Here is a 17,838-nt window from a genome sequence, read left to right as displayed (position 1 = left end):
GATGGAGAGGCGAGGCCAGGGCAGGGAACTCAGAAAAAAGGTGATGGAGGTTCCTCTGGCCACTGGCCCGGGTCGAGGCAGAGCGGATACTCAGCGGGGCTGGCCGTCGAGGGTTGGGGGTGGAGGGGAAGGGCAGGGGCGGGCCGGCGCGGGAGGAGTGGGAGGGCAGGCGTGGGGCGGGGAGAGGGGCGCGGGCCGCACTCCGGGGCTGTCCTGGGTCCCAGCCCAGCCGCACAGCCCGCGCTCAGGCTCCCGGTCATGGGACGGCGGTCCCCGGCGCTGCGGCCGCTCCTGGCACTGCTGCTGCTGCTGCCGCCGCCACCACCGCCGCCCCGGGAGCTGCGCGGGGCGCCCTGCCCCGAGCCCTGCAGCTGCCCGCCCGACGGCGCCCTGCGCTGCCCCGGCCCACGGGCCGGCCTCAGCCGACTGTGAGTACGCGGCGCCCCCGCCCGGGACCCTCGCTTGCTCCGGCCACCTTCCCGGCCTGCCCTTTGGCCCCGTTTACCTGGATGCTCAGAGAAAGGCGATTCGCCCTGTCAAACCCCACCACCTCTCAGGGTGATGAGAAGCTAAAGCTTGGGAGCTGTCTTTGCTGTCCCCTGCCGCGCCTTGGGCTGGGGCTCTGTCTGCTGGCGCACCCTTCAGCCCCTGGAGGCCCCAGGCCCATTCTTTCCCCCTGGTTTGGGCCTCTGTCAGGGGCATGAACTGCCCAGAAACCACAAGGGAATGCCTCGCTCCCTGTGCTGCTGGAAGCGGACAGGGTGTCATGCTCCTTGGTCAGCAGCTGTCTCTGCCTGGAGAAGTCTTATGTGGTCTTTGAGCCTTGTTAGCTCTGGCACCCTGCGGTCCCCTAGGAATGGGGTGCCCAGGCCCTGTGGCCAGGGGTGACCTGGTACACTCAGTGAGGGCTGCTGGCCAGCACCTCCCCCAACCAGTGCCCACCAACAGCTTAGTGAGCTTACAAGCTTACACACCAGCCCCAAGTGTACTTGCATTTCAACCTGGTGGTCTGATCAGATGTACTTGCATTTCAGTCTGGTTGCCTGATCAATGAGAGGCCTTGAGTCCCACCTCGGGCACCGCACCACCCCTCCACATTCACAGAGGTGGCTAGGGGAACTGCCTACATCAGCAGGCAGTTGCAGGAAGTTGTTCGCTACAGAGAAGCAGTGAAAATGAGAGGGAGGCCTTTGGTACTAGCGTATCCAAGTGTCATCCAGCCCCCTTTCTTCAATTCAGAAAAAAGTACCACACATAATATGGTTCTATTTATATGACGTGTCCAGATAGACAGGAGATTAGTAGCTATCATGTTGGGGTGAAGGCCCAGTGACTGCTAAAGGGTGTTGCATTTGGGGTGGCAAAAATTGTCTAAAATTAGATACTGGGACCTTGTGCAGGTTGCACAACTCCATGAATACACTGAAAATCACACTTAAAATGGGAGAATTTCATGGTATATGAATTAAAGCTTGATAAAGTCATTTAAAGAGAAAAAAAAAAGAAGAGGACTATAAAATTATCCAAAAGGCACCCAGCCAGTGGAGGTCTTGGTTATGTTCTAATCATTAGAGGCGACGGAGTTTCATGCTGGGGAGGAAAGAGAGCCCCACGCCCAACACTTCCTTGGGCTCCCAGCAACCTGTCAGGAGCCCATTTCATAGAGGGGATTCTCCCACCCTCATGAGGGGCTGAGCTTCTCCTCTGGAAGAGTTAGTGGCCTCTGGGGAATATTTGTGGTTGAGAGATAACAGTTTAAAGGTTGAGGGGTTTATATTAATTAGTTTCCATTAATTATCTTGTCGGCTCAAGTCCCTGAAGGTGAGGACCATGCTGACAGAATTAGTTTCAATCAATAAATAAATCCATGGAAGTGGCCTTCGGAGTCCCAGCCCCTGTCCTTCCCTGACAAGCCTCCCATCTTGCTCTTATCGATGACTGTGCCATTACCATTGTGCCTTTCTCACTCGCCTTATGGATGATTCTCTTACAGGTTATAAGAAATTTATCATACAGGTTATAAGAACCTGAGATCCAAAGAGATGGGATAACCTGCTCAAGGGCCACATAGCTATTGAGTAGCAAAGACAGGACTTCATCTGCTATCTAAAAAGATATAAAATACCAAAGATACAAAAATATTTGCTTGTCTTTGTAAGAAAAATTACCCCTTTCTTAAAAAAAAAAAAAATTCCCAGCTTCTCCAAACTGGAACTGAATGAAGAACCCCTGGTGGGAGGCAGGCCTGGGTGAGCCAAGTCCCAGTTCCTTTCTGATTCAGGTTTTCCCTGAGATGTCCCAGCAGTTCCTGCTGCCACACCCATGCTGGCCTCAGGAGAGCAGTACCTCTTTCCTGGAGAAAGCCAAAGTGAAAAGAATAAAACTAAATAAATTCTTTCACTGCCTCACAGCACAGTTTAGAGAAGCCCAGAACCCCTCAAAAAGATTTTATAGGATTGACTAGGTTTGGGGACGTAGGTGGGAAGCAGGCAGGATATGCGTACTGCGAGCCTGCTGAGGCTGTCTAGTCCCGCTCCCAAGAATGAGCCAGTTGTTCAGGCTCTGAAGCCCTTCGCCATCCAGGTGGAATTCCAGAGAATCCTTGACTTCCTCCCTTCACGTGCACTATCATGGCATGCACACCAGGAGCATCTTCTCCCAGACACTGAAACCCCTTAGGTCAACAAGCTCACTGACCCTCACAAGGTCTGGCTCCCTGAGGATCAGATCATTGAGAGGTGACCTCATCCTTCACGTAAGAACCCTATGGAGGTAGAGCCTATGAAGGCCAAAACAGGATAAGTTTTTCAGCACAATAAGGTGACTTCAACATCCATATGACAAAAGAGATGCATAAGAAGGAATAGGAGGGTAGTTAATTTAAGGCAACTTGCCTCAGACCAGCAGCATAAGTATCACCTGGGAAATAAAAGAAATGTATATTCTCAGTCCCAAGCCCCAATCTGCTGCATCAGAAACTCTGAGGGTGTGGTCCAGCAATCTGTGTTTTATTTAACAAGTTCCCCAGATAATTCTGATGCATGCTAAAGTTTGAGAATCAAGGTATTGCTCTCCATGGAGGATACAATCTTCAGGAAAGTAAGAAGATGTTTTAAACTTTTTTCTTCCATATAATTCTCTTCCCCACACCACCCCACCCCACAACACACACACATACAATACCTATTTATTGCAAAAGGCAGATGTGATTAGATTAAAACCTCAAACTCTGAGACAATGTGGACAATAAACAAGATTAAGAAAAGTTTTTTGTTTGCTTTGTCTTGTCTTCAAAGAGAGGTAGAGGAAGGAATCCATGGAGAAGGATAGATGGGAGGCACAATGTATGATGGAGTAAGACCTCAAAGGGAATGGAAGGAAAGATAAGTGTCAGATCAGAGGGGAAGGGTTAATCTTAGAAAAAGAGGGATCCTTCTGAGTCCTGGGAGAAGAAGACAGATGGGCAAAGGAAAGAGAAAGTGAATGGGTTCATGTTGAAATCCTCTCTTCTTGACCATGAATGAAGTGGTAAATAGTAATTACAAGATAGAAAATACCATGAATGACAAGTTATTGCGAGTTCATAAAAAGAAGAGAGCTGAAATTGTGAGCTAAGACTACCAGAAGAAGAGTGACATGGTCTTGCACTAAGTTATCCACAGGATTTGACTCTGCAGAGCTTCTCTGCAGAGTTCTGGGGGCTGGAGGAGGCAAGTACCACAGAGCACCTTAGGATTCATCACTGGCTCCTCAATAGATGCTAGACTATGTTTTAATCATTCAGGCCTTGGTAGTCTTCCTTATAAGATTTCCATCTAAAGACCACTATTTGGTTAAAAAAAAAAGTGAGTCATAATTGCTTATCATTGATAAGCCCACTGCTCACAAATTTTGAAAATGGCATCGTCAATTGTTCAGATCTTTCCACCCTTTCCATGTTTTACTAAAGACTTGGGTATTTAAAATCTAAAATGTGACAACAAAAATCAGCCTCCCACATGTTCACTATTTTAATTGGAGGGAAAAAAAAGTAAAAGAAAAAAATTGATTTAAAATTTTTCCTTTTCTTATTAGTTCCAGGCAAGTGGAAGGAGGGAGAAAGAGGAAAAAGAAAGTCTACCTTGCCCATGGTTATATAAAGATCTTTGTCTCCATGACAACAGAAAGGTTGATCGGCTTGATATGGAAACAGCTTCTGAAAAATCTGTTAGTAAGAAAATGCTAATAATAATAATGGTAATTTATTTTTTGCATGTTGTGTCTACTGAACACAGATTAAACTTAGACTTTATTATAAGACACAATCTAGAGACTTTGGAAGGATAAAATGTGCTGTATCCATCAGTCTAGTGTCACAGGAAGATGTTAGTCTCCTGACATCTTTCCTGAATGTCTTTCTCTTTCTCCTACATTGAGCGGAAATCAGGGTCCAGAACGGTGTTCAGTGCAGTAGAGGGATGTACCAGCAGAGGGCATGGTCCCTTGTCCTTGAGGAGCCCACAATCTAGGTGGAAAGACACCCAAGAGACTGGTGTAGGGAGGGAGAGAGGCAACAAGGCACTAGGAATTCAGGTAATAGATCAATCACTACAGACTAAAATCTCCAAGGGAAGGCTTCATGGACCAAGGGTTATAAGCTGAACTTTGAAAGAGAGAAGGGAAGAAGATTCCAGGTGGAAGAAAAAAACAGGTGAGAGTAGACTAGAGATCTCCTTGCTGAGAAGCAAATAATAATGTTGAATGGTTTCTTCCCCTTTTATGCCTCTCCCCTGGTTTTTGGGGGAATTTTTTTGTAAGGGAAAATATAAAGTCATCAGGAATATTTGATTAAATTACCCAGAGAATTGTGCAAAAAGAAAAAAAAATTCCCAAGATGTAGCTCTCAACTAGCAAACCTTCAAAATCATTCTTGGTCAGTTGATTATAAAGGCATTAAGTAAAAATCATGATTTGGAGTCACTTCCCAACAAGCCTTCCCAATGTCCCCTCTGTCCCTCACACACATACTTTGATACCTGGTACTTACATCTACCTTTGCACATAATCCACCATAATATAACTCTTTATTCCCTGTGTATCTTCTCTGCTACAGCAGGGTTTCTCAACCTCAGGTCAATTGTCATTTGGGGTCAGATGATCATTCATTGTAATGGGCTGTTTTGTACACTGTAGGATGTTTAGCAGCATCCCTGGCCTCCATCCACTATGTGCCAGTAGCACTATCCTCCCTAATTATAAACCAAAAAATGTCTCTAGAAATTTGCCAAATGCCCCTGGTGGGGAAGGGGAGAGGGGGCAAAATCCCCACCCCATCCCACCTTGGCTTTGAATCACTGTGCTATAGTGAGAACCACTTGAAGAGGTCTTATTCAACTCAGAATTCCCAAAGTTTCACAGGTGGTGTGATTAAAATGTCTACTGAGCTACATGATGATCAAACTGAGTAGATGGCTGAATAGGAAACATGAACCAACGCAAAAAGGAAGTGTGTATGTTAGTTAGCATGTACCACATCTAAATGTCATTCTAAAAATCTCCATCCCAGAGGATGTGAAGGCGAGGAAATGCTGTGGGTAGTGGAGGGAGCTCTCTGTGTTGTGTCGACATCCAGGTCCCAGATTTTGCAAACCCCCCCAGTCTGTCCACTGAAAGGGCCATCTAGAATAAACAGACCAGCTTCAGGGCGGCAAGACTGGAAGCTTACCTACATCAGCAGATCCCACCCAGACTGTCCTAATATTTGTTGTTTGTTTGTTTCAACTCACTCATTAGAGAAAAATCAATCCCTGGGCCCAGAACCACTAAAATAAAACAAAACAACCACCAAGGCAGCCTAAATTGAGACTTATTGGTTCCTGGGCCAGGATACCAGGTAGGAGTCCCCAGGACAGTGGGAAGTCAACCAAACTCTTACAAGTAGGACAGCTCGGCTCCTACCTTTGGCTTCCCTGCAGCTGAACCAACCCCCCCCCCCATAATTCTGGAATTCGGAAAGCTCCTGTCCCCCCTCCCTACCCTACCTCCACAAAACAATATGAAGACACAAGGTGGAGGCTGATCTCGAACATCAGTTCTGACTCAGCTCTCTATTACCTTCAAGGCAATTCTTAAACCTGGCTGTGCTTATAAACAGACTCCCTGGGGGAACCTTTGCAAGGGCCAGATTTTATTAGTTTAAAAATCATCCTTTTGGGGAAAGTGCATGATGGCCCCTAGTAGGACACTAAAAAGCAAGCAACAGTAACAGAGTTCCCAAAATCTGGGTGGAAGTGTGGAGCCCAAAAGCTTCACACACAGATCCCTTTGGCATTGGACCCAGCTCTGCCCTTGGAGAGCAATAGTTCTTTGGGTTTTTTTCTGTCTTATTCTTTTTTTATTTCAAAAGCAGTAAGTGAGATTAATTCAGGGCTCCACTTCTGCTTCTAGACCCACTTCCATCATCTTCCCAAGCCTCTCAGTTTGGCATCTTTTCATGTCTTGAAATGAGGCACGAAAGCTTTCTTTTCAGAATAATATCTCCCAGGTTGGCTGCACCAGACGGTGTCTTTGCCGTGTGTAACTTTGATCTTACACATGGAATTTTAAAGCCAGTGAGTCATGGTGGTGAAGAGAGGCCCTGCTACTCACTTCCAGACCCAAGAGGGCTGGCTCCACAGGAGCATATGTGTTCTGTTCTGGAAGCTCCCCGTCGTGTGCGAAAAATCACATTTAATGCAGATTTTAGCAAATCTTGCACCAGCTATTTTTTTAAGAAGGAAATTAAAATAACCCCACCCACCAGGCAGGTGGGCTCCCTGACTCAGTGGGAAGCTTCTAGCAGCTTCTCTCCATGGTCCTCATTTACTGCCAGCTCCTGCCTCGCTGGGAGATGCCACCCACTCCCAGCCAGCAAACCACTCACAGCTGCTCTCTGTGTGGCCCTGACCCCCAGCTCTTTAATGTCACCAAATGCAAAAATGCCCAATTTACAAGTAAAACTCAACTTTCAGAATAAAGATTTTATCCCTTGCTGCTGTTAAATTTGTCCTTGACTCTGATAAAATGAGGTGACTCCTCGGTTCATAATTCCACCTCATGAGCAGTGGCAAACAGCATTTCTGAGCCCACAGAGGTGGGGATGACAGGTACGACTGGTATGACAGGGCTGGGGGACCAACACAGCCTCCAAATTATCTGACTTGATCAACAGGACGAAGACTAAGCATACCTGAGTTCTAGCACCAAGTCTCCTTTCCCTAATGTGCACTGTGGGCTCAGGACAGAGATAAACCTCTGTGCTGTCTGTTAAAGGGGTGTGATGATTCTTGCCCCTGAGTGGGGCGGACTGTGGCAAAGATAAATGAGACAGCAGAGCCAAAAGTACTCAGACGTGAAAGGTTTCGCGTAACTACCAAGTATTATTGTTACAATCTGATGATGCAGAGAAGACTGAAAAACCTACAGCCCATATATGAGGTTGAACATTAAATATCTATCAACCAAGGGGCAAGCCTGATGGAATAGTTTTGTTTCTGTTAATTAGAGAAAATGACCCACTAGGTCTTTTCAACCTGGAAGGTAAAGAAGTTAGAACCCCAAAGCAGCACAGCTCGTTACTGCCTGGAGTGTGATGTCCCAGGCTGAGCTGCCTCCCAAACACACCACCTAACAGCTGATAATACGCTGCTCCCTATCATTCAGTTGAGTCAGCCCTGTCTGCCCAGGTAGAGCATCAAGCCTATTCTGGGTCCTTTCCCCATTCCCCATCCCTAAGCCTCAGGTTGGACACATAGAAAACCTTCAGGTCAGACTTGCTGACCACTCAGGAACTATACACTGAAATGTACAGGACAACGTGCAGGATCCAAAGACACCGCCCATGCCCTCCAAGAGCTTACAGCCTTCCAGCCACAGGAGAGGAGAGGACTAGTTCTCAGATGGCGGCAGGGAAATACAGACAGTGATAAAAGCCATATGAAGGTTATAAGCAAAGTCCACTGTTTAAAGGAGGGAGCTCTCCCTTCGAGCCAGAGTAACCAAGATACTTTGGTGGAGGGATTATTTGAGCCATAGTTCTTTAAGCCTCACTTTATACAGGGGCAGGCAGGCTAACATGGTTATCCCATAAGCTCAGTCCTGGCCTTTGACACCAGCTACTAGGGAATCACTATTCAAAGCCTTCTGCTCTCTCCCTGACCACCAGGCACATGTCCTGTTTGCCTTATGGATCATCAATGGAACAGTGAGATACTTCCCCCTAGAAACCTCGGGTGGGACTCTGATTAAGGCTTTTCTCATTTTGCAAGCACCACAAAGCAATTCAGACAAATTGAATCATACAAGATTAACTTAATATAAGAATGAGAGCAAGAACCGGAGAGAATTTGGCATTTTAGCAGCAAGAGGTCAGGGGCCCTCTAGATTCCACCTTTATAATCAGTCAGCTCCAAAGACTACTGTCTGTTGTAAGTTTTAAATTCCCAAGAGGCAGAATCTGATGGCCCCACACTCCACCCCTGACACAGGAACACAGGAGCCCAGTCAATGAGATGCTTCCACCCAGCTGCAACCAGCAATGAGATGCCTCCAGAGAAGGGGCATTTTTGAACAAGGCAACCACATCAGTTGGTGTCTACCAGAGCTGAAGAGTTAGCGAAAAGTGAAGGCACACATGCCAGTAATTTCAGGCACTTCAAACTCATTCCATCAAATTAATTAAAAGTATGTGGTATATCAGTTGCAATCAGCTGTAACAGGCTTACTTTTTTTAAAAAGTGTCTGAAAACAGAAGCTTATAATGAAAGAGCTTCCTGAAGCATATCTGCAGTGTCACCTCCCTGACAACATAATATTCTCTTCTTCTAAAAAATATTTTTAAGAAATCATTATAGATGATACCAACATTCCCTGGGGAGAATTCAACATGTAGTTTTATTTACCAGAGTTATTTTTGTCATGTAATCTTACTGCTAGAAGAAGAATTCTAGTTTAGGGGGTAAAGACTGGGTTACTTTGCTTTGTGTCTTTAGAAAACTTTAAATGGGTTTTGAGTAAGGGCTTGGATATGTTTACCATTTTCCTCTGAGGCTTTATATTTTTAATTTAGTTGCTGCATAAATGACTCGGAAAATCCATTATCCAGGGAATCTTCTTGAAAATCTTGGTTCACATTATAATTCATAAGCGCCTCAAAGCTTCTTGGGGGCTCCAGAAAGGCTGTCTTGGAGAAGAGTCACTCAAATTGCACTTTCCAATGGGAGAGTTCCAGAGGACTGAATTTTTTTTAAATCAGTAAGCAAATGATAACTCTGAAGAGTGGCTCAATAGAGTTGAAATATTTAATGGAAGGTTGTTCTTTATCATTTCTTTAAAAGGCTATCAGGCAAGGTCTGTAAGAGGTACTGAACCCCAAAGAAAGGTACCAAGTGGGAATGCTCACCCTCCCTCTCAGTTGTCCTACGTATAATTAGCAGAGAGTCAAGAGTTGGAGAAGTCACAGGCATTTTAAGGGTTACCTTGACACACAGAAGAATCCATTCCAAAGTACTGAATCCACCCTACCCCATTCCCCAAACTACCACCCCAGGAAGTAGATTTGTCATTAGGCATAGCTGGGGTAGCTCAAATCCTTCCCGTGAAGCAGCTGTGAATTAGAAGTACCTAATGAGCTCGAATCTTGTGCTAGATGCTGTATTAATAATACGTACACATTTTCTTATTTAATCTTAAAAATCTCTGTGGTGGTTGGTACCATCATCACTATACATACGTGGAATCTGGCTCCAGAGTATGTACTCTTCACTGTCCCACTCTGTTGCCTCCAGAGAGAAAGCACATGCAATTAATTGGTGGTGAAGACACACTCTGTACAGTATATAGCGCCTGAGACAGACTTTTAGTCAAGGGGAGAATCTGACCAGCAGAGAAGGGTGGATGGGCCATGTGTGTATTTTACACTTACAATGCATCTCAATCTGCACTGGACATATTTCAAGCACTCAATGGCCATATGTGGCTAGTGGCTATCTTTTTGGACAGCACAAGTTTAGCATATTGGCTACACGAAGGGAAGAGAGGTAACAGGACTCGCAAATGAAGCTTGAGCCTTTATTTGGGGGGCCTGGAATACAAGGCTCAGACATTTGTAGATAAGTAGACAGGCCAAGAGGAGGCATAGCAGAAATCTGAGTAGAAGAATGATGTGGTGGGAATTGTCAGGAAGATTAATCTAGACTGGGCAGAGGAAGTCCAGAACAGGGTGAGAGGAAACCAATTTGGAGAATATGAAGTGGTTGAGGTGGAGACAAGAATGGCCAGGTGGCAGTGGAAACGGAATAAAGGGCTTGGAAACAAGAGAGAGTGTGAAGGCAGAATCCACCGGAGACTGGGAGTTCAATGGTGGAACAGAGGAAACATTTATACAAGGTACTTGGTAAATTCTCAAAAGATAGTGCAGAAAAAAACTAGGTAATCATGAGTGCTGAGGAGAGAAAGAAGAAGCACTCTGGTAGGCTCTGAAGCTTCGTGGGAGAACAGGAATTTAAGGTACATCTTTGAAGTTAAAGACTGTAAGCATACGCCCTCAAGAAGCTGATGGCTCTATCAGAAGGCGAGATTTTCACAGGAGAACCAGAGGATTGTGTAGTAGGGTGTAACAGCAAACCTCCAAAGGAACACTATTGACGTGGACTAATGTAGGACATAGACCTGTACCAGGAATGGAGTGACCTGTGTTCTAGTCCAGATCTGCTGCTTAAATGCCGCGTGGTTTCAGGAAAGTCATTTCACTTTTCCTAACTTAAGATTCTTCATCTGTAAAGTGAGGGGTTAGACCAAACCACTTGCAAGCAGCCCTTTCACTCTGATTCCTTGAGTCTAATACTGTATAAGTGCTTAAAGGAGTAGTCAAACATCAATCAAAACCACCTGGCTGTATTCTTAAGGAATGCTCCAGAATGTACTTTACATATTGGATCTCCATCTATACTGACTTCATATTTCAGTTAACACTGACATTTCAGCTCCCTCCAGGTAAATGCTGAAGACAAGAGGCCAAGAAATGAAGACATACCCAATAATGAAATTACCACATAAATCAATGCATTTGAAAGCACAAAGATTTAAAATCACTTGTAAAGGGGAAAGATATTTTTATTTCATTCCAAGATGAATGGAATATTATATTTATTTTATTATATTTACTGAGCTGCTTTGGGAAAAAAACACAGGAATTCTTAAGTCTCTGTTCAATAAAGAATAAGGTCTTATGTAAGGATGAAAAAACATTAACATTCTTTTAAATTTAAATAATTTAAATAACATTCTTTTAAATTAAATAAATTTAAATAATGTTTCCCCCTCCCATTTCTATGAATTCATTAGGTAAAAAATCTTTGACCATCCCTGGCTTCTGTCTTTTTCCCTCCCTCTGATTTTGTAGTGCTTTAAAATTCAGGGTGTGTAGCTTTAGCAATAAACAAACCATCTGTGAAAGATAGATGGATGTTTGTAGCTTTCTTAAACCGATAATATGGATGGCTTTTCTAAACAATTAAAGGGAAGTGAATAAAAATATTTCACTCTGCCATGCTGGGCAGGAGAGGTAAAGGCAAGGTAAGCAAAGATCCCACCCAGGCTTTGAAGACTCCAGACTGGTGCTGTATTTCTTCCCTGGCTTTTTTCTTCCAGCCATGCTCAGCCTGTGGGCTTCAGAATGTGGTCCTGCTTGGAAACCATCTGTGCACACCAAGCTCTAAAAACCCAAGGTGAGGTAGGGGAACCTACAGTTGTAATTGGCTTCTGCGATACCTGTCTTTAAAAGTAGAATGTGTCAAACTGTATTTTCCATTCACCTAGGGAGTTTGCTATTTAAAGGAACCTTTCATCAAATCCTCCTGTAGAACAAAGAACCGTTTGATAACGCAAATATCTCCCAATGGATAGGTTTTTACAAGCAAGGATTTCTAAACCTTGGGTTTCCTTGAAGGGGAACACAGAGCCCTCCTGACCTGGAAACTCTCCAGCTAACATTATTTTGAGGGTACATTAGCAACCCAGTAAGCTAGACAAACTGGCTTCTCCCAGGGTCACCTGTGTTATTAAACTTAGAAGAAAAATAGAAGAAGAGGGGCCCAAGCCCCAACCTTGAGACTCAGGAGACATTAGAAACAATGAAGGAGGACCTGATAATGCAGCATATCATCTTCTTCAAGGTGACTGAGTTTATCTGAATGCTATTTGCTTATCTATGGCTGGGCTCTGACAGAAGGTGAGCTCATGGCTGGCAACAGGAGTTGGCTGAGAAGGGGACTGAGTCAGGGGCCCAGGTGAAAGGGTTGATGGGAAACGCTCTGAAAGCGGGATAGCCTTTCTGGTTAGTCCTACCTTGAGGCAAAAGGTTAGGCCTTTATTCTACGCACTGACCAGTAATTGGATGCGAGCTGCCCAGGGGAGAAGACCTGATGTTGAGTAAGGTGGCAATCTTAGACTGAGGATAATTCCAGGAGAGCAACTCAGCTGAGAGCTTCAGTTGCCAACTCTCCCAGTAGCCAGAGGAATGAGTACTCCAGACCTAAATCATGATTTTGGCAGCCCACAACAGCATCCACTAGAGGAACTAACCCAACTACATTGGGTAGCCCCAACACAGGGCCCCTATCTGTGCTGGGGGCCCAGTTTGAAAGTCAGAACCCAGCAGTTGAGAGATACTGCATTGATCCTAACCAGATAGCAACTAGGAACTGTTCTGGGTCAGCAGTGTCTTCTAAGAGGCAAAAATACAGGGGTCAGGATCTGGTGATTGATGACAAGAAGGCAGGGCAGGGGCTCCCCTCCTACATGGACTCTGGGGAGACCAGGTAGGCTGCAGGATAAGGAATCAAGGCAAAATTGAGTACCAATATATGGGGGGGGGGGGCGTGTAAGTCAAGGTACTGCAGGTGCATCCCTACCCTCTGATTATTGTTGAGTTTAGTGGAGACAATGCAGAAAGACACCGGACTTCACCAGGTCATGACCAATCACAAGATCCCAGGACTAGGGTGAGTCCTTACTTCCAATCCTAAGGAGTAGAGACTGCTTTTACATCAACTTCAACCCATAAGCAGAAGGTCTAGGGGATTTGCTGATGGGATTCATGAGTTGATGGGAGTTTCCAGAAGTGTTGAAACTAGGGCAGCCTTTGTCATCCAGTCTAAGTGTTTGTTTGAACATCTCTGGCAAAGGCACCTGGGTAAGGTGGACATCGCCGTAATTCAGGTATCACTTGTGTTGTATCATACATTAATTTAAAAATCAAAGTTTAAAACTGTATAAAGTTCTGTAAAATGTAATAAATATAAGCAGCTGCATGGTTCCACACCGTGTACTTCCACAGCCATCTTGCTCACTATTCAAGAGGCAGAGAGAACTCTCCACCCTGCAAGTTCAACTTCACATTTGCCCAGTAACCTTGGTTCTTTATCACCCATCCGAGATGCATCGTTAGGTGGTGCCACCCTCTCGGGCTGAGACAGGAAAGGCTCTGCCCCTCCTTGAGTTTTCTTTGCTTCATGCATAGCTTTCATTCCCTTTGTTGACCCTGGACTGTCCTTGCCTTTGGCTCCCTTTCCCCCAGTCCTCCTTGGCTTCTGCTCGTTATTAAATGATATTGACTAGACCTTTCCATAAGAATCCTGAAGTTCACAAAATTCTAGGAATACATTGTAGTCCTAACTTTTTATAAAAAAAAAAAAAAAGAAGAAGAAAGGAAGGAAGAAAAGGAAGGATGGAGAGAAGGGAAGGCAAGAGGAACTCAATATATCAAAATAAAACCTTTTTCTTTTTCACTTGTTTCTCAGGTACAGAGAGTTAAGTTGATCATATGTCTTCCTTCAAGTAACATTATCATTAAGCCATTCAAAGTCCTCTCTGGTTTTAGTTATTTATTTTATCCCCTTCTCCAACTTCCTTCAGCTCATCATAGGCAATCATCCTGAGGTATATTTACAGTTTTCTAATGTCTAATGTTTGGTATGCATGTATTTAAATTCTACAAATAGTATTGTATATATATCATTAATTTCTTACTTGTTTCTCTTAGATCTAAGATTCTAAGATCCACACATGTTGCTCTGCATGCCTTAGACTCTTGCTTCTAACTGCTGATCTATTAGGCAAGTGTGCACTGTCCACATTTTACCACTCCCTCACTCACTAGTGGACACTCAGGTCCACTCCAACACCCCCTGATGCCATAATACTGTGAAGAAAATCCTTGTGCAAGTCCCCTTAAGTATCAGTGTGAGAATCCTCTGAGATGTATACAGGAGTAGAATTGCAGGGTTATTGAGACAACGGTTCACAATGCTAAAAGTTTCTGGCTTCATGGCAAAAATCATAGAAGCATCCATCAGAGAAGGGATTACCATCCAAGGGAGTAAAGTCAAATAGTTATCAACAAATCATGGGCCAAATGAACAAACATTTAAATACAGAAAACAGACACTTGAACACTTAGGAGCTGCTGACAATTGAAGCCGAATCAGAAAGGAAGACATGACATCTCTAAAAATATAAGTCAGTGGGAAAAACAGGTTGGGATTCATAGAACCACATTCTCCACATCATTTCATGAGAATATTTCTGTTGAGAAAAGCTCGGGGCGCCTGCCTCACCTCACCTCACCTCACCTCACCTCACTCCCCATTCTCTGACCACCCCCACTAGCCCCTCTTCCTTGCCCCAGTCACATCCACATAGCAGCCTCTTGTTCGCTCAATGGCTCTTTTAAGGTGGGGACTCTATCTTCACTCTCATCACCGCTGCCTTTCCTGTGCTGTGGCCTCAACATCAACTCTGCAAAATTTCATCTTGCACCAGGGCTGATCTGCAGTCACGGAGGATGGCCAGGGCATGATCTACGGCTCCTCTCACTTCTATCCAACCTTTGCTCCTCATCCCTCATCCCTAAAAAAAAATCAATAAAAAACGCAGGCAACCTCCCTGGTCAAATCTGAGCCAAATTGCTCTCCTGGGAGCCACACTGTGCTCCCTTTTGGGGGAGGAGACTGCCTGCTGAGATGCTCCAGCTTCAGGGCTCCATTTGCATGAATAAACAGCTCTGAAGGGTTCAGTGAAAGCTTTTAGGTAAACACTCTCCAAAATATGTTCTGCACTGCATTAGCCCCAGCAATAAAGATTCTGGAATCAGAATTTGGCTGTCAGTTTTATTGATGTTGCATGGGGTATAGTAGAATACAGCTTTCTCTTCCGAAAATTTATTGACTTGGCAGTGCAGAGGGCAATAAAACTGTGTTTTTAATCAGTAAGCCAAGCAGACATGATTCCAGAAGAAATATAGGAAGCAAACATGCCATCAGAAGATTTCTCCCCCTACTGTCCCTGTTCTTCTCGGATGCTCCATTAAATAAGTTTGGGTGTTGAACACTGTGCTTGGTAGGACTTTCTTAAAAAACAAAATCAGAGGACCAAGTTTGGATTACTTGTTCTAGGTTGTACCATCTCTAAGAGACTATTGAGGGTGAAAGCATTATTCTGAAGTGAAATTTCTTTGCATTAGCCCCTAGAGAGGAACTGCTGGGAAGCTTCTTTGCAGAAGGAATAGTGAGAGTGTGACATGCCTCCTCTCAAGCGAAGCAAGGTCCCAATGCCTGTCCTTTCACCTTTCTCACTGAGAGAGAGTGGGTGACCTGGTATATATCCAAAGGAAATGAAATCACTATCTCTTAACAGATATCTGCATCCTGTGTTCACTGCAGCATTATTCATAATAGCCAGGATATGGAAACAACCTAAATGTCCTTTGATAGATGAATGGATAAAGAAAATGTGGTGGATATATACACAATGGAATATTTTTCAGACATAAAAAGAAGGAAATCTTGCCATTTTCAACAACATGGATGAAACTGGAGGGCATTATGCTAAGTGAAATAAGCCAGACAGAGAAAAACAAATACTAATAGTATCACATTTATATGTGGAATGTAGAAGAAAAAAAGAAAGCCAATTTCATAGAAATAGAGAATAAAATGGTGGTTGCCAGGAGCTTGGGGGGAAGGGGGAAATGGGGAGATATAGGTCAAAGGGTACAAACCTTCAGTTGTAAGAAGAATAATTTCTAAGGATCGAACGTACAGCCTGATGACTATAGCTAAGAACACGGTATTGCACATTTGAAAATTGCTGAGTAGATCCTGTCAATTATCCCTCAATAAAGTCAGAGAAAAAAGAAAAGGGAGAAAGCGGGTTGGGAATCACAGATTTTAGCCCAATGTTGCACAGCAGGAAGAATATCTGGATTCCGCCTGCTGGGTCATGTTACCTTGTTCTGGTGACTGAATCTCTTGTGGTCCAGTTTCTTCTGCTATGAAAGAGAAATCCCCACCTCACACCATTGTTGAGTGGATAAAATAAGGGTATAGTGGGGTGCGCATAATTCACACAGCACGTTACACCAGTGGCAAGTCCCTCCTGGGACTGTAAGACACCTCACTGCCTGGGATCTGCTCGTCATGGCGGAGATGTCCTCTCCTAGCAGCTAAGGCAGGCTGTACAGCACACACACGTGAAAAGAAGGCAGCATCTCCCACCACTCTTCTCCATGTTCCTGATGGTCACTTCCCTCCTGAGATGTCCTGCTCCCCTGCCCTCCTCTCTTCCAGTCCATGGGCCAAATCCTCCAGTCACAGCAGATGCTTGATGAATATTGGTTGATGGTTCATCTCTGCCTTGCTGGTGCTTTCTCCTGAGTTACCTTAACCCTAGGTTCCTTTGGCACTCACACGTCATCCTATTGTGGTTTTGCTATCACTGAGTAAGCACTCTTTTCTCACCTTTTATGTAATGCAAAATTTGAGAACACTTAGATTGTTCCTCTGGATATAAGTGAGTGCCTGAAGGAATCTCTATAGATGTTCCCCCAAAATGGCATGAGATGCCCATTTGATTTAACCACAGGAACAAAGTGGTCTGGTTGGGATAATATTAAAATAGGCTGCCTGGGGAAGATGGACGAGGCCAAAGTGGGAGCATGTTCTTAGTGAGTCTTCCCTTCTCCAGCCTGCCTGGTTTTCAGTTGTATTTTCACCATCCATTTCTCCACTCTACCCAAGATAGCTTCTTTCTATCCTCCAAACAAGCCTATAAGGCCAGCCTAGAACTATGCCTTAACTGTTAACTTGGTGCCAAGCCCTATTATTTATACAGGTTATTTTGATTAATCATCATAACAACCCTGTGAAACAGGAATTATTATTTCAATTTTATAGATGAAGAAACTGAAACAGAGGGCTTAAATAACACACTCAGGGTCCTACAGCCAAGTAGTGGGAAAGTGGGGATTTGAACCTGGGTGTGTCTGATCCCGAAGTTCACAGTCTTAACTACAAAATTACACATTCTTCGCTAAAGATCAAGAATAAGTCATGCCACATCTCTCTATTGATACAAGTTAGAATTTTCAACTTGAATCCAGTTGTTGGGTATTCTATAGTCACACACACACATACACACACACACACACACAGACACACAATTTTATTCATGAACTTAAAAGGCACCCAATCTTAATCTTAAATTCTTGGCTTTCCATTTTTCTTTTCTAGATCACTCACCTATCTCCCTATCAAAGTAATCCCATCTCAAGCTTTCAGAGGACTTAATGAGGTCATAAAAATGTAAGTAAGATACTGCATATCAAAAGACATTTATAATTGGAATAAATTTTTTTTTCTCGGAGAACACATAGTTGAAAAGGGATAAGTTTTCTAGGAGAGAAACTGTGTTTAGAAAACCCTTATATTTTTTATCTTTACAAATAATATCCAGGGACCTTTGAAGAAAAGGTATGATTTTCAA

The 17,838-nt window shown here is 44.2% G+C and overlaps 1 protein-coding gene across 6 annotated transcripts in view; it reads left to right on the top strand.

Annotated features, from left to right (window-relative positions):
* Window positions 1–156: 156 nt before the first annotated feature.
* The window catches only part of LHCGR (luteinizing hormone/choriogonadotropin receptor), a 54,922-nt gene continuing 37,240 nt past the window's right edge, over window positions 157–17,838 (top strand). For 5 of the 6 annotated variants that reach the window (XM_032497487.1, XM_032497489.1, XM_032497490.1 and 2 more), the window contains exons 1-2: window positions 157–428; window positions 17,586–17,657. In XM_032497487.1, the coding sequence (XP_032353378.1) occupies window positions 259–428; window positions 17,586–17,657 (242 nt within the window). In that variant the 5' untranslated portion in view covers window positions 157–258. The remainder of the gene's footprint in view (window positions 429–17,585; window positions 17,658–17,838) is intronic. The other variant, XM_032497494.1, reaches the window with a different exon arrangement.

This window comes from Camelus ferus, chromosome 15 (assembly GCF_009834535.1).
Source record: "Camelus ferus isolate YT-003-E chromosome 15, BCGSAC_Cfer_1.0, whole genome shotgun sequence".
Lineage (NCBI taxonomy): Eukaryota > Metazoa > Chordata > Mammalia > Artiodactyla > Camelidae > Camelus > Camelus ferus.
This window is presented reverse-complemented; position numbering and strand designations above follow the sequence as displayed.